The 14,157-nt window shown below is 44.8% G+C and overlaps 1 protein-coding gene across 2 annotated transcripts in view; it reads left to right on the forward strand.

Annotated features, from left to right (window-relative positions):
- The window catches only part of LOC115134446 (Golgi apparatus protein 1-like), a 44,380-nt gene that overhangs the window by 21,370 nt on the left and 8,853 nt on the right, over positions 1–14,157 (forward strand). The window contains exons 7-24 of one of the 2 annotated variants that reach the window (XM_029668418.2): positions 1,513–1,699; positions 3,066–3,280; positions 3,495–3,616; positions 3,765–3,866; positions 4,132–4,285; positions 7,440–7,478; positions 8,085–8,222; positions 8,475–8,561; positions 8,674–8,736; positions 9,317–9,430; positions 11,532–11,620; positions 11,714–11,924; positions 12,097–12,234; positions 12,680–12,803; positions 13,162–13,304; positions 13,456–13,557; positions 13,674–13,781; positions 13,898–14,018. In XM_029668418.2, the coding sequence (XP_029524278.2) occupies positions 1,513–1,699; positions 3,066–3,280; positions 3,495–3,616; positions 3,765–3,866; positions 4,132–4,285; positions 7,440–7,478; positions 8,085–8,222; positions 8,475–8,561; positions 8,674–8,736; positions 9,317–9,430; positions 11,532–11,620; positions 11,714–11,924; positions 12,097–12,234; positions 12,680–12,803; positions 13,162–13,304; positions 13,456–13,557; positions 13,674–13,781; positions 13,898–14,018 (2,257 nt within the window). The remainder of the gene's footprint in view (positions 1–1,512; positions 1,700–3,065; positions 3,281–3,494; positions 3,617–3,764; positions 3,867–4,131; positions 4,286–7,439; positions 7,479–8,084; positions 8,223–8,474; positions 8,562–8,673; positions 8,737–9,316; positions 9,431–11,531; positions 11,621–11,713; positions 11,925–12,096; positions 12,235–12,679; positions 12,804–13,161; positions 13,305–13,455; positions 13,558–13,673; positions 13,782–13,897; positions 14,019–14,157) is intronic. The other variant, XM_029668419.2, reaches the window with a different exon arrangement.

Consider the following 14,157-nt stretch of genomic DNA (forward strand, 5'->3'; position numbering starts at 1 on the left):
TGCATAACAGGAAAGCACTAATTTTTATTTTTAAATATTTTTGGGCAAAAAATGTGGGGCTCAAAACAGGTGGGGCTCTGAATGACTGGTCACCATTGCCCTGTGTGGTGCGCAACAGGCACTGTCCTTCACGCTCCGGTCTTGTGACGATTTGATCTGAATGAACCGTGCCTCGAGTATGTCAAGAATCAAGCCTTTAGACCCCTTCAAACTCAACTCTGGACCACGAAGCCATTTCCACTGCTTGCTTCATTGTTCCCATCTAATCAGGGACTGATTCAGACCTGGGACACCAGCTGTATGCAATTAATTATCAGTTAGAACCAGATATCGTAGGGCAATAGTTGAATACCCCTGCTTTAGACGTTAAATATTAATGATTCTTTATTATATTTGTCAAAAGGACTTGTGTTAAGCCTATATTTATGTAGGTAAATTAAAAGTGTCATTAAAGTTTGGCTACATTATCTGGCGCTTCCCTCGTCAGCACCGGTTTGGACACAAGGCTATAGCCAATAGCATATGCATATCACCTACACTTTGACATGTAGGCTTTTTTATCTATATACATGAAAAATGTATTTGAATATTATTCCAATGTTGGCGTTGATCCATCTGAGTAATTGTTTGAAATGTATTCTGAACAAAAATATATAAACGCAACATGTAAAGTGTTGGTCCCAGGTTTCATGAGCTGAAGTGAAAGATCCCAGAAATGTTCCATATGCACACAAATATAATTTCTCAAATTTTGTGCACAAATTGGTTTACATCCATGTTAATGAGCATTTCTCCTTTCCCAAGATAATCCATCTACCCGACAGGTGTGGCATATCAAGAATCTGATTAAAACGCATTATCATTACATTGGTGCAGCTTGTGCTGGTGAAAATAAGTGTGCAGTTTTGACACACAACACAATGCCACAGATGTTTTGAGGGAACGTGCAATGCTGACTGCAGGAACGTCCACAAGAGATGTTGCCAGAGAATATAATTTTAATTTCCCAGACAAGGACAAACGTTAATGTTGAGCCCTGCAAAATATGTAGAATTGCAGGAAACTAGCTTTAAAGAAACTGCCCAGTGAAAATATCACCTTTAAAAGTTTGTGTTAACGCATACTCAAATAATGTTGTTGACTCATCCTATAAAGTATCAATTGAAGAAAAAACACTTTAAAAACCGGTATATGCCCACACCATTCCAACAAAGAAAAGCTGCTTTTAAATTTTTGGGGGGGAAATAACTGTTTCACTGCTATTGTAAGTAATTATAGAAATCTGAAACACTGGGCAGTTACTTTAAAATAGCTAAATGTTGTCTCTGTGGCCAAGAGGAGGGCCTCTAAAATTTTGGGTGGAGGCAGCGCCGTTGGCCATGACCATTACCACGCCCACAAATCCTAGGGGAAAAACTGGAAAGTCTGTTCTGGTCAATCTATTTTTGTTCTTTTGGCCATTAGTCAATAATTGTGAACAGAGCTGTGGTGTGTTGTGGATGTCCTCCACAGTGCAGAGATGCTCTGACCACTCGTCAGAAGCTGATTGCCCAGGACTACAAGGTGAGCTACTCCCTGGCCAAGGCCTGCAAGACGGACCTGAGGAAGTACCGCTGCAGTGCGGACACCAACATGCCCCGCGCCCGCGAGGCACGCCTATCCTACTTGCTACTCTGTCTCGAGTCTGCCGTTCACAGAGGTTGGGCTGGCTCTTGTCTTCCTAACCTATATCTGTGTGTCCACCTGTTCGATCTCTTATGTTTTGTAAATGTACAGTACCAGTCAAAAGTTTGGACACACCTACTCATTCCATGTTTGTTTTTTACTACTTTCTACATTGTAGAATAATAGGGAAGACACAAACTATGAATTTACAAAAAAGGTGTTAAACAAATCTAAATATGTTTTATATTTTAGATTCTTCAAAGTAGCCAACCTTTGCCTCGATGACAGCTTTGCATACTCTTGCCATTTTCTCAACCAGCTTCAAGAGGTAGTCACCTGGAATGCTTTTCCAACGGTCTTGAAGGAGTTCCCACATGCTGAGCACTAGTTGGCTGGTTTTCCTTCACTCTGTGGTCCAACTCATCCCAAACCATCTCAATTGGGTTGAGGTTGGGTGATTGTGGCGGCCAGGTCATCTGATGCAGCACTCCATCATTCTACTTGTTTTGGGTCATTGTCCTGTGAAAAAAAAAAATGATAGTCCCACTAAGAGCAAACCAGATGGGATGGCGTATCGCTGCAGAATGTGCCTTGAGTTCTAAATAAATGACTGACCGTGTCACCAGCAAAGCACCATCACACTACCTCCTCCATGCTTCACGGTGGGAACCACACATGCGGAGATCATCCGTTCAGAGCCAGTTTCCTCATAGTGCTTGATGGATTTTGCGACTGCACTTGATGAAACATTCAACGTTCTTGTAATGTTTCACATTGACTGACCTTCATGTCTTAAAGTAATGATGGACTGTCATTTCTCTTTGCTTATTTGAGCTGTTCTTGCCATAATATGGACTTAGCCCTATTTGGTAAAAGACCATATTCTGTATACCACCTCTACCATGTCACAACACAACTGATTTGCTCAAACACATTAAGAAGGAAAGAAATTCCACAAATTAACTTTTAACAAGGCACACCTGTTCATTGAAACTACCTCATGAAGCTGGTTGAGAGAATGCCAAGAGTGTGCAAAGCTGTCATGAAGGCAGAGGGTGGCTAATTTGAAGAATCTCAAATCAAAATATATATATATATTTTTGTAACACTTTGTTGGTTACTACATGATTCCATATGTGTTATTTCATAGTTTTGATGTCTTCACTATTATTCTACATTGTAGAAATTAAGAAAAACCCTGGAATGAGTAGGCATGTCCAAACTTTTGACTGGTAATGTATATCTTACTTTGGAGTACAAAACTCATGTGGGGTCATTCTGGTCTTACTTTTAGTGTTTTTCTCTTCAGTTAATGAAATTAAATGTCTTTCAAGTGCCCTACTTGCAGTTCCCGCATGACATTTCCTGACGTGTTTGTGTGTGTGTGTGTGGTGTTCTAGGTCGTACAGTGAGCGGGGAATGTCAGGGGGAGATGTTGGACTACAGGAGGATGTTGATGGAGGACTTCTCTCTGAGCCCTGAGATTGTGCTGCATTGCCGCGAGGAGATCGAGGCCCACTGCTCCGGACTCCACCGCAAAGGACGCACCCTGCACTGTTTGATGAGGGTAGGCCGAGGAGACCTGGGCGCCATCGACAACCTCTGCCAGAAAGCTGTGAGTTCAGTTCGCCTACAAAATCTCACCATAGATATTAGAAGATGAGTTATCAAGACTGGGATTAAGGGCACAATCTTTTAGTTTGGAGCTTTAAAGAGCAGCCATGGACCAGAACAAAATAGTGTACACAGGTATCCGCTTCAAATAATGTTTTTGTTTTTTTAAACTTTTATTTCTATCGGTTGATTGGTTGTTATTGACCCCCCTCCAGCTCCAGACTTTGATCCAGGAGGCCGACCCTGGGGCAGACTACCGTATCGACCGGGCCCTAAACGAGGCCTGTGAGTCTGTCATCCAGACAGCCTGCAAACACATCCGCAACGGAGACCCGATGTGAGTCACCAAAATCTTCCACTCCCCTGCTCACTTTACATAGATAATAGGAAAGAGAACTACCAGAACAGTGATTTAAAAAAATATATATCATCATTTATCTGTCATACTTCAGCTCTGGTAATGTGTGTTTGTTGTGATTGTGTAGGATCCTGTCGTGTCTGATGGAGCACCTGTACACAGACAAGATGGTGGAGGACTGTGAACACAGGCTGCTGGAGCTGCAGTACTTCATAGCACGGGATTGGAAGTAAGTGGCAATGCTAGTTTATGGGGATCCTCCACACATTCAAGCCTTTTTAACCACTGTATCGTTAATATAGGAGCCTAACCAGGCTCCATGTAAGGGTTTTTATTATGCCTGGTCACTGCATTTTCCTGGTATGGCTTTTTCCTACATCGTGCTCTTGCACTATGTGACACTAAACACTATGTGACAACTGCTGATGTAAAAAGGGCATTCTAGATGCATTTGATTGACTGACTGTTCCTTACACAAACGTTCTGCCTCCCAGACTGGACCCCATCTTGTATAAGAAGTGCCAGGGTGACGCCTCCCGCCTGTGTCACACCCACGGCTGGAACGAGACCAGCGAGATGATGCCACCCGGCGCCATCTTCTCCTGTCTGTACCGCCACGCGTACCGCACAGAGGAGCAGGGACGGCGGGTAGGATTGCACCCATAGACATACACGCATTCATATTTACATACTGTACTAGTCAAAGGTTTGGACACACCTACTCATTCAAGGGTTTTTCTTTATTTTGATGTTTTCTACGTTGTAGAATAATAGTGAAGACATCACAACTATGAAATAACACATGGAATCATGTAGTAACCAAAAAAGTGTGAAACAGATCAAAAAATATATTTTAGATTCTTCAAAGTAGCCACCTTTTGCCTTGATGACTGCTTTGACACTCTTGGCATTCTCTCAACCAGCTTCATGACGAATGCTTTTCCAACAGTCTTGAAGGAGTTCCTATATATGCTGAGCACTTGTTGGCTGCTTTTCCTTCACTCTGCGGTCCAACTCATCCCAAACCAACTAAATTGGGTTGAGGTCGGGGATTGTGGAGGCCAGGTCATCTGATGCATCACTCCATCACTCTCCTTATTGGTCAAATAGCCCTTGCACAGCCTGGAGGTGTGTTGGGTCATTGTCCTGTAGAAAAACAAATGATAGTCCCACAAAGCGCAAACCAGATGGGAGGGCGTATCACTGCAGAATTCTGTGGTAGCCATGCTGTTTAAGTGTGCCTTGAATTCTAAATCAATCACTGTCAGTGTCACCATGAAAACACCACCACCTCCATGCTTCATGGTGGGAACCACACACGTGGAGATCATCCGTTCACCTTCTCTGCTTCTCACAAAGACACGGCAGTTGGAACCAAAAATCTCAAATTTGGACTCATCAGACCAAAGGACAGATTTCCACCAGTCTAATATCCATTGCTCTTGTTTATTGGCCCAAGAAAATGTCTTCTTCCTATTGGTGTCCTTTAGTAGTGCTTTCTTTGCAGCAATTCGACCAAGGTGGCCTGATTCACGCAGTCTCCTCTGAACAGTTGATGTTGAAATGTGTCTGTTACTTGAACTTTGAAGCATTTATTTGGGCTGTAATCTGAGGTGCAGTTAACTCTAGTGAACGTGTTCTCTGCAGCAGAGGTAACTCTTGGTCTTCCTTTCCTGTGGCGGTTCTCATGAGAGCCAGTTTCATCTTAGCACTTGGAGGTTTTTGCAACTGCACTTTAAGAAACTTTCAAAGTTCTTGACATTTTGCAGATTGACTGACCTTCATGTCTTAAAGTAATGATGGTCTGTCATTTCTCTTTGTTTATTTGAGCTGTTCTTGCCATAACAATCTGTTAATTGAAATCCATTCCAGATGACTACCTCATGAAGCTGGTTGAGAGAATGCCAAGAGGGCAAAGCTGTCAAGGCAAAGGGTGGCTACTTTGAAGAAACTCAAATATAATATACACTGCTCAAAAAAATTAAGGGAACACTAAAATAACACATCCTGGATCTGAATGAATGAAATATTCTTATTAAATTATATTTTCTTTACATAGTTGAATGTGCTGACAACAAAATCACACAAAAATTATCAATGGAAATCAAATTTATCAACCCATGGAGGTCTGGATTTGGAGTTACTCAAAATTAAAGTGGAAAACCACACTACAGGCTGATCAAACTTTGATGTAATGTCCTTAAAACAAGTCAAAATGAGGCTCAGTAGTGTGTGTGGCCTCCATGTGCCTGTATGACCTCCCTACAACGCCCGGGCATGCTCTTGATGACAGTCTGTGGTGCAACGTGGCGTTGGTGGATGGAGCGAGACATGATGTCCCAGATGTTCTCAATTGGATTCAGGTCTGGGGAACGGGCGGGCCAGTCCATAGCATCAATGCCTTCCTCTTGCAGGAACTGCTGACACACTCCGGCCACATGAGGTCTAGCATTGTCTTGCATTAGGAGGAACCCAGGGTCAACCGCACCAGCATATGGTCTCACAAGGGGTCTGAGGATCTCATCTCGGTACCTAATGGCAGTCAGGCTACCTCTGCTCGAGCACATGGAGGGCTGTGCGGCCCCCCAAAGAAATGCCACCCCACACCATGACTGACCCACTGCCAAACCGTTCATGCTGGAGGATGTTGCAGGCAGCAGAACGTTCTCCACGGCGTCTCCAGACTCTGTCACATGTGCTCAGTGTGAACCTGCTTTCATCTGTGAAGAGCACAGGGCGCCAGTGGCGAATTTGCCAATCTTGTTGTTCTCTGGCAAATGCCAAACGTCCTGCACGGTGTTGGGCTGTAAGCACAACCCCCACCTGTGGATGTCGGCCCCCATACCACCCTCATTGAGTCTGTTTCTGACCGTTTGAGCAGACACATGCACATTTGTGGCCTGCTGGAGGTCATTTTGCAGGGCTCTGGCAGTGCTCCTCCTGCTCCTTGCACAAAGGCGGAGGTGGCGGTCCTGCTGCTGGGTTGTTGCCCTCCTACGGCCTCCTCCACGTCTCCTGATGTACTGGCCTGTCTCCTGGTAGCGCCTCCATGCTCTGGACACTACGCTGACAGACACAACAAACCTTCTTGCCACAGCTCGCATTGATGTTCCATCCTGGATGAGCTGCACTACCTGAGCCACTTGTGTGGGTTGTAGACTCCGTCTCATGCTACCACTAGAGTGAAAGCACCGGCAGCATTCAAAAGTGACCAAAACATCAGCCAGGAAGCATAGGACCGGAGAAGTGGTCTGTGGACACCACCTGCAGAAACACTCCTTTATTGGGGGTGTCTTGCTAATTGCCTATAATTTCCACCTGTTGTCTATTCCATTTGCACAACAGCATGTGAAATTTGTGTTGCTTCCTAAGTGGACAGTTTGATTTCACAGAAGTGTGATTGACTTGGAGTTACATTGTGTTGTTTAAGAGTTCCCTTTGTTTTTTTGAGCAGTGTATATTTTGATTTGTTTAACACTTTTTTTGCTTACTACTGTACGCGATTCCATGTGTTATTTCATAGTTTTGAGGTCTTCATTATTATTCTACAATGTAGAAAATAGTAAAAATAAAGATACCCTGGAATGAGTAGGTGTGTCCAAACCGTATGTCTTAATATACTCATGATTGACTGCAGCGTACTGCACACAGGAAATGCATCCGTGCCTAATGTAGAGGAATAGCGATATAGATTTACTTGTAATAATCACATAAAGAACTATTGTCTGAAGTGATCTTAGACCTTTAGAAATACCGTACATCTGTCCTCAGTACATCCTGAAAGTGTTGTCCTTTTTAAAAGGGGAATGCAGTGGAACAAACAGGAAAACAAGGTTACATTGTAAGTAAGTTCAGTGATGATGATTATCGTGATGTGATTGGGTTCTGATTCCTGAAGATGATTCTGGTCAAAATGAGGGAAAATGTGGGCTTTTTTTTTGTTGCTGTCGAATGTCAATTTGAACACATTTCTGAAAATGTAATTCTATAGCTTATCACTTGATATATCATTGTGCACCTTTACATGTTGAATGTGGCATTGGTGTCAGAAGTGGAATTAGGTGATGTAATGGTCTCTGTACTCGGGAATGATCTTCAGCCTTGCAATGAAAATGACTATAATCTGAATAATCTCTGAATGGTTGCTTGGTGACATTGACAACGTTGGGATAATGTCTTAATGTGATCACCCAATCAATATACTGAAGGTACACAACAAGCAAAAGTATCATTTATTTTGATGGAACATCCCATTAGCCTTGACGCTTGCTTGTCTTTCTTGGGCTCCAATGTCCCCTACTGCCTGGTTGTCGCTTGTCCTGCATCCTCAACAGGGTTGGCCTCAATTCCATTTGATTTCGGGAAGTAACCTGACTTGTAATTGACCGAATTGAAAGGGAATTGACCCCAACCCTGATCCCGAGTTCTATTCTTTGATATTTCCTAGCTGTCTCGGGACTGTAAAGTGGAGGTGCAGCGTATCCTCCACCAGAGGGCGCTGGATGTGAAGCTGGACCCGGAGCTGCAGAGGCGCTGTATGACCGACCTGGGGAAGTGGTGCAGTGAGAAGGCAGAGTCTGGACAGGTACTGGAGGAGACCACCTGCTGTCTGTCTCACACAATTATTATCACTTGCATATTAAACCATATCATCCATTTATTTATTGTAGCCTGTAACTGCTGGCGGGATCATTTTTCTTTAGAAGGCTTTGTACTCGTTAACTATAACATGTGGTCAACCATGTTGGGCTTAGACCAGGGGCACAGTAATAATTGCTCAACCATGGTGTATGTTTTCTGTATTGAAGTCTGACATGGTATTTTTGGGGTGTTCCAGGAGCTGGACTGTCTACAGGACCACCTAGAAGACCTGGTGTCAGAGTGCAAAGATGTGGTGGGCAACCTGACTGAACTGGAGTCTGAGGTAAGAAAGGAGGACCAGGGACACGTTGACCGACTGCTCTGTGTGAGGAACTGGCTGTGGTAAACTATGGTTGGTCACATGGTAAAAGGATGTTCTTCTCTCCTCCCACCAGGACATTCAGATTGAGACCCTGCTGATGCGAGCCTGTGAGCCAGTCATCCAATCCTACTGTCACGTGAGTCCTACCTCTACCCCAGCGATGAGGGGCTATTCATACCACCAACCCCCCTTTTCAATTCCACTACCAATGACAAGGATATCTATCCTGCCAAGAGTCTAGAATTTCAAATTATCCATAATTAAAAAAGAAATGTGAGTTTTAGATCTGTTGTTCTCATTGAAAGCAAGTCAAAGAAGCGGTAGATCTGTTCTATGTGTGTTATTTCCATGCTTTCCATTTTAAATTTAGTTTTTGTTCTTTCTGTTTTGTACACCAGCTTCAAACAGCTGACAATACAATATTTCTGGTTATGGGAAAATATATTTCACAGCAGTTTAGATGGTACAATGATTCTCTACACTATACTTGCGTGTTTTGTCACAAACTGACACTAGGCGAACTATTCAAATTTTAGTAACCAGGAAATGGCGGAACGATTTCTACATAGTGCATCTTTAACTGATTTCACTGATTCTTATAAGGACAAGAGACATATTTCAATGGCTTTGTATTCTGACTCTAACAGTACTCCAACTTTTTTCCTTATGGTCTTTGGCTCCTGACCACTTTCTATTTTTCTTACTCTCTCTCCCAGGAGGTGGCAGATAACCAGATCGACACGGGGGATCTGATGGAGTGTCTGGTGCAGAACAAACACCAGAAGGAGATGAACGACAAGTGTGCCGTGGGCGTCACACACTTCCAGCTGGTGAGTCTCTGTGGCCCGACTCCAAATATACTCCCAACACTGGTGTATTTCATTTGTCTTTATTTTATTCAACCTTTATTTATATTTACAATGACAGCCTACCAAAAGGCATCCTGCGGGGACGGGGGCCTGGGATTAAAAATATAGGATAAAACACACATTACGACATGCGAGACCTAAGACGACAACAACAGCATGGCAGCAACACATGGCAGCATGGTAGCAATACAGCATGGCAGCAGCACAACAGCATGGCAGCAGCACAACATGGTATCAGCACAAAACATGGTAAAAATCTTACTTGGCACAGGCAACAGCATAAAGGGCAAGAAGGTAGAGACGACAATGCATCACGCGAAACAGCCAAAACTTTCAGTGAGAGTGTTAATAATTGCGTCTAAATGAGGAGAGACAGAACAGACTTAAACAGGCCAGTTTGAGTGTTTGTTGCAGCTCGTTCCAGTCGCTAGCTGCAGCGAACTGAAAAGAAGAGTGACCCTGGGATGTGTTTGCTTTGGGGACCTTTTAACAGAATGTGACTAGCAGGAACGGTGTTGTATGTGGAGGATGTGGGTTGCAGTAGATATCTCAGATAGGGGGGAGTGAGGCCTAAGAGGATTTTATAAATAAGCATTAACCAGTGGTCTTGTGACTGGTATACAGAGATGACCAGTTTACAGAGGAGTATAGAGTGCAGTGATGTGTCCTATAGGAGCATTGGTGGTAAATCTGATGGCCGAATGGTAAAAAACATCTAGCCGCTCGAAAGCACCCTTACCTACCGATCTATAAATTAAGGACCCGTAATCTAGCATGGGTAGGATGGTCATCTGAATCAGGGTTAGTTTGGCAGCTGGGGTGGAAGAGGAGTGATTACAATAGAGGAAACCAAGATTTATTTAACCTTAGTCTGCAGTTTTGGAATGTGCTGAGAGAAGGACAGTGTACCCTTCTAGCCATACTCCCAAGTACTTGTATGAGGTGACTACCTCAAGCTCTCAACCCTCACAGGTAGTAAGTACACCGTTGGGGAGAGGGGCATTCTTCTTACCGAACCACATGACCTTTGTTTTGGAGGTGTTCAGAACAAGGTTAAGGGCATAGAGAGCTTGTTGGACACTAAGAAAGCTTTGTTGTAGAGCGTTTAACACAACATCTGGTGAGGGGTCAGCTGAGTATAACACTATCATCTGCATATAAATGGATGAGAGAGCTTCCTACTGCCTGAGCTATGTTGTTGATGTAAATTGAGTAGAGCGTTGGCCACTCACTAGGTGACAGGCTGTGGCTGAGACAGCAGATATACCGACTTTATACACTGCACTTTTGAGAGAGACACCAATACTCCTTAGCTGACCCACAAGAATGGAATGGTCTACCATATCAAAAGCTTTGGCCAAGTCAGTAAAAAATAGCAGCACAACATTGCTTAGAATCAATGGTGACATCAATTAGCACCTTTAAGGTTGCAGTGACACATCCATAACCTGAGCGTAAACCAGATTGCATACCAGAGAGACTACTATATACCTCAAGAAAGCCAGTCAGTTGATTATTGACAAGTTTTTCCAACACTTTCGATAAACAGGGTAAAATAGAAATAGGCATATAACAGTTAGGATCCGCATGATCTCCCTCTTTAAATAAAGAATGCACTGTGGCTGCCTTCCAAAGAATGGGAACCTCCCCAGAGAGGAGAGACAGGTTTAAAAGGTCAGAGATAGGCTTGGCGATTATAGCAACCTTTTAAAGAAAAAACTGTCTAAACCATCTGACCCAGATGTCTTTTTGGGGTCAAGTTTAAGGAGCTCCTTCAGCAACTCGGACTCAGTGACCGCCTGCAGGGAGAAACTTTGTAGCGTGGCAGGGGGAAAAGAGGGAGGAGCATCGGGGCTAGTCGCGTTTAGAAGGGGTGGTAGATTAGGAATTGTTGGACGGGCAAGGAGGCGTGGCCGAGTCAAATAGCACTCCTGATCTGAAACATGATAAGTATGTGTGTGTGATCCCTGTGAGAATTGAACCCATGCCCTTGACCGTCGATTCACTCCCATTTCTCTGCTCTTTCCTTCTCCTTTTGCTCGTCCCTTCTCTTCCCTCCCAGGTCCAAATTAAAGACTTCCGTTTCTCCTACAAGTTTAAGATGGCCTGCAAAGAGGACGTGCTCAAGCTCTGCCCCAACATCAAGAAGAAGTGAGTGCTGCCTGAGTGAGAACTCAGAAATAGTTGAACAAAATGTCAAACAAACGTTCTCTCTTTCACTCCCCTCTCTCTCATTCCCTCCAGGGTGGATGTAGTGCTCTGTCTGAGCACCACGGTGAGGAACGACACTCTGCAGGACATGAAGGAGCAGCGTGTGTCTGTCAAGTGTCGTAAGCAGCTGAGGGTGGAGGAGCTGGAGATGTCGGAGGATATCCGTCTGGAGCCTGAGCTCTACGACTCCTGTAAGCAGGACATCGGGCGGCTGTGCCAGAACGTGGCCTTTGGAAACGCACAGGTCAGTATTATTGATGCGTGTTCTAAACACATTCCTCTCCATCTGATTCCTATCAGCCGGACGACAGCCTCTCTTGTCAGTCGTGCGCTAGACAAAAGCGTTTAGCAACGGTGAAATTTCTACATGAGACTGATTGACGACGATGAAGACGAGTGCCCTCTCTCTGTCGTAGGTGATCGAGTGTCTGAAGGAGAACAAGAAGCAGCTGACCCAACGCTGTCACCATAAGGTGTTTAAGCTGCAGGAGGTAGAGATGATGGACTCGGAGCTCGACTACCAACTCATGAGGGTCTGCAAGCCGATGATCCGGGTATGTACTTTTTCACTGCGTCGTTTTAGCACACAAGGACACAGGTCCAAACACAAGGAAAATGCAAGGAATGTAAGGAAGTCTTCAACAATGTAGTTATGCTCAAAGGCGCTTCTATCAAACCATGATTGCTGATTGCATTGCGTCTGAAATTAAATTTGAGTGTATTTTGTATAATTATAATTTTCTGAAGAAGAGGTTCCTGGCGGTTAGTAAAACTGTCAGACAGATAGGATGAATGGGGCTTGTGGTGCCTGTTGGTCTCTCCCATGCATATTCTCTTCCAGTGCTTTTATAGTCCGGGACTCTTACAAGAGAAAAGCTGCATGGTCTGTGGCTCCCATGCAATGAATGTCATTTATAATAATAACCAGCGTTTTGACAGCTACGCTGCCTTCATCAGGGTTCTATCTAAGTTTCATAGTGTTGTCTCTATCTCTACCAGCGGTTCTGCACTGAGGCTGATGCCAAGAACATGCTGCAGTGCCTGAAGCAGAACAAGAACAGCGAGCTGATGGACCCCAAGTGTAAACAGATGATCACCAAGAGACAGATCACACAGAACACGGGTAGATACTGAACACACACACACACACTATAGCGCACAATCAGAGGAGGCTGGTGGGACAAGCTATAGGAGGACGGGCTCATTCTAATGGCTGAAATGGAATTAATGGAACGGTATCAAACATATGGAAACCACATATTTGACTCCGTTCCATTTCTGCCATTCTAGCCATTACAATTAGCCCGTCCTCCAATGGCTCCTCCCACCAGCCTCCACTGCTCACAATCTGAGCAGAGATTATGGCTTCCAGTATGCAAACACAGCACCTCTGTAGCATTACTTCTATGTCCCGTCTGTTCTCACCCGATATCTAACCACGGGGCTCTCACCCTGTCTCCTCTCCCGTGTGTCCTGTCCAGACTATAGGTTGAACCCGGTGCTGAGGAAGTCGTGTAAGGCTGACATCCCGAAGTTCTGCCAGAGCATCCTGAACAAGGCTACAGGGGACAGCGAGCTAGAGGGACAAGTCGTTTCCTGCCTCAAACTCAAATACGCCGACCAGGTCAGAATGCACTGGGTTACTGGATCTTTTTATTTCGTTCACCTTTTTTTGGTGGGGGGGGGGTTGTTACTACCGCGTTGAGGCGTTTTTCTATTTTCTTTAATGTCTGTCTGTTTAGGTATGTGTACTAAACGCGTAATGTTGTCCACAGCGTCTGTCTCCTGACTGTGAGGATCAGATCAGGGTTATCCTGCAAGAGTCAGCTCTGGACTACAGACTGGACCCTCAGCTGCAACTGCACTGCACTGACGAGGTGAGTCGGCCTCCTGGTCCTACGCAAGACTATTTCTGCTGTCTTACGCACGTTAAGGTTTTTTTTCCCCCACATTGGGGAAGTCACCGAGTTGACACACTCGTCTTGCGTGTCAGATCTCTCGGCTGTGTCCCGAGGAGGCTGCAGCCCAGGAACAGACTGGTCAAGTAGAGGAGTGTCTCAAAGTCAACCTGCTCAAGATCAAAGTGGAGGGCTGCAAGAAGGTGGGTGGCTCTCATCTCCTCACCTCGAATGTAACCATGTTCCGCTGTCCGGGAGTCAAGAGTCGAGGCGGGAAAAATCCCTCTCTTCTTCACGCCTTTCTCTGTTTTCTCTGCAGGAGGTGTTGAACATACTAAAGGAGAGTAAGGCAGACATCTTTGTGGACCCTGTCCTCCACACGGCGTGCGCTCTGGACATCAAACACCACTGTGCTGCCATCCCACCAGGCCGAGGGCGCCGTGAGTTACGCACACGGTCAATTTGTATACACACCTCTGTCCCTCGTACACATGTCTCTTACCGCTTCGGCCCTTTTTCCCTTTGTGTTGAGTGGCCTTACAACACTGCTGGAGCTAGAAACAGGACCATTTCGCTGCA

This window comes from Oncorhynchus nerka, linkage group LG9a (genome assembly GCF_034236695.1).
Source record: "Oncorhynchus nerka isolate Pitt River linkage group LG9a, Oner_Uvic_2.0, whole genome shotgun sequence".
Taxonomy (NCBI): Eukaryota; Metazoa; Chordata; class Actinopteri; order Salmoniformes; family Salmonidae; genus Oncorhynchus; species Oncorhynchus nerka.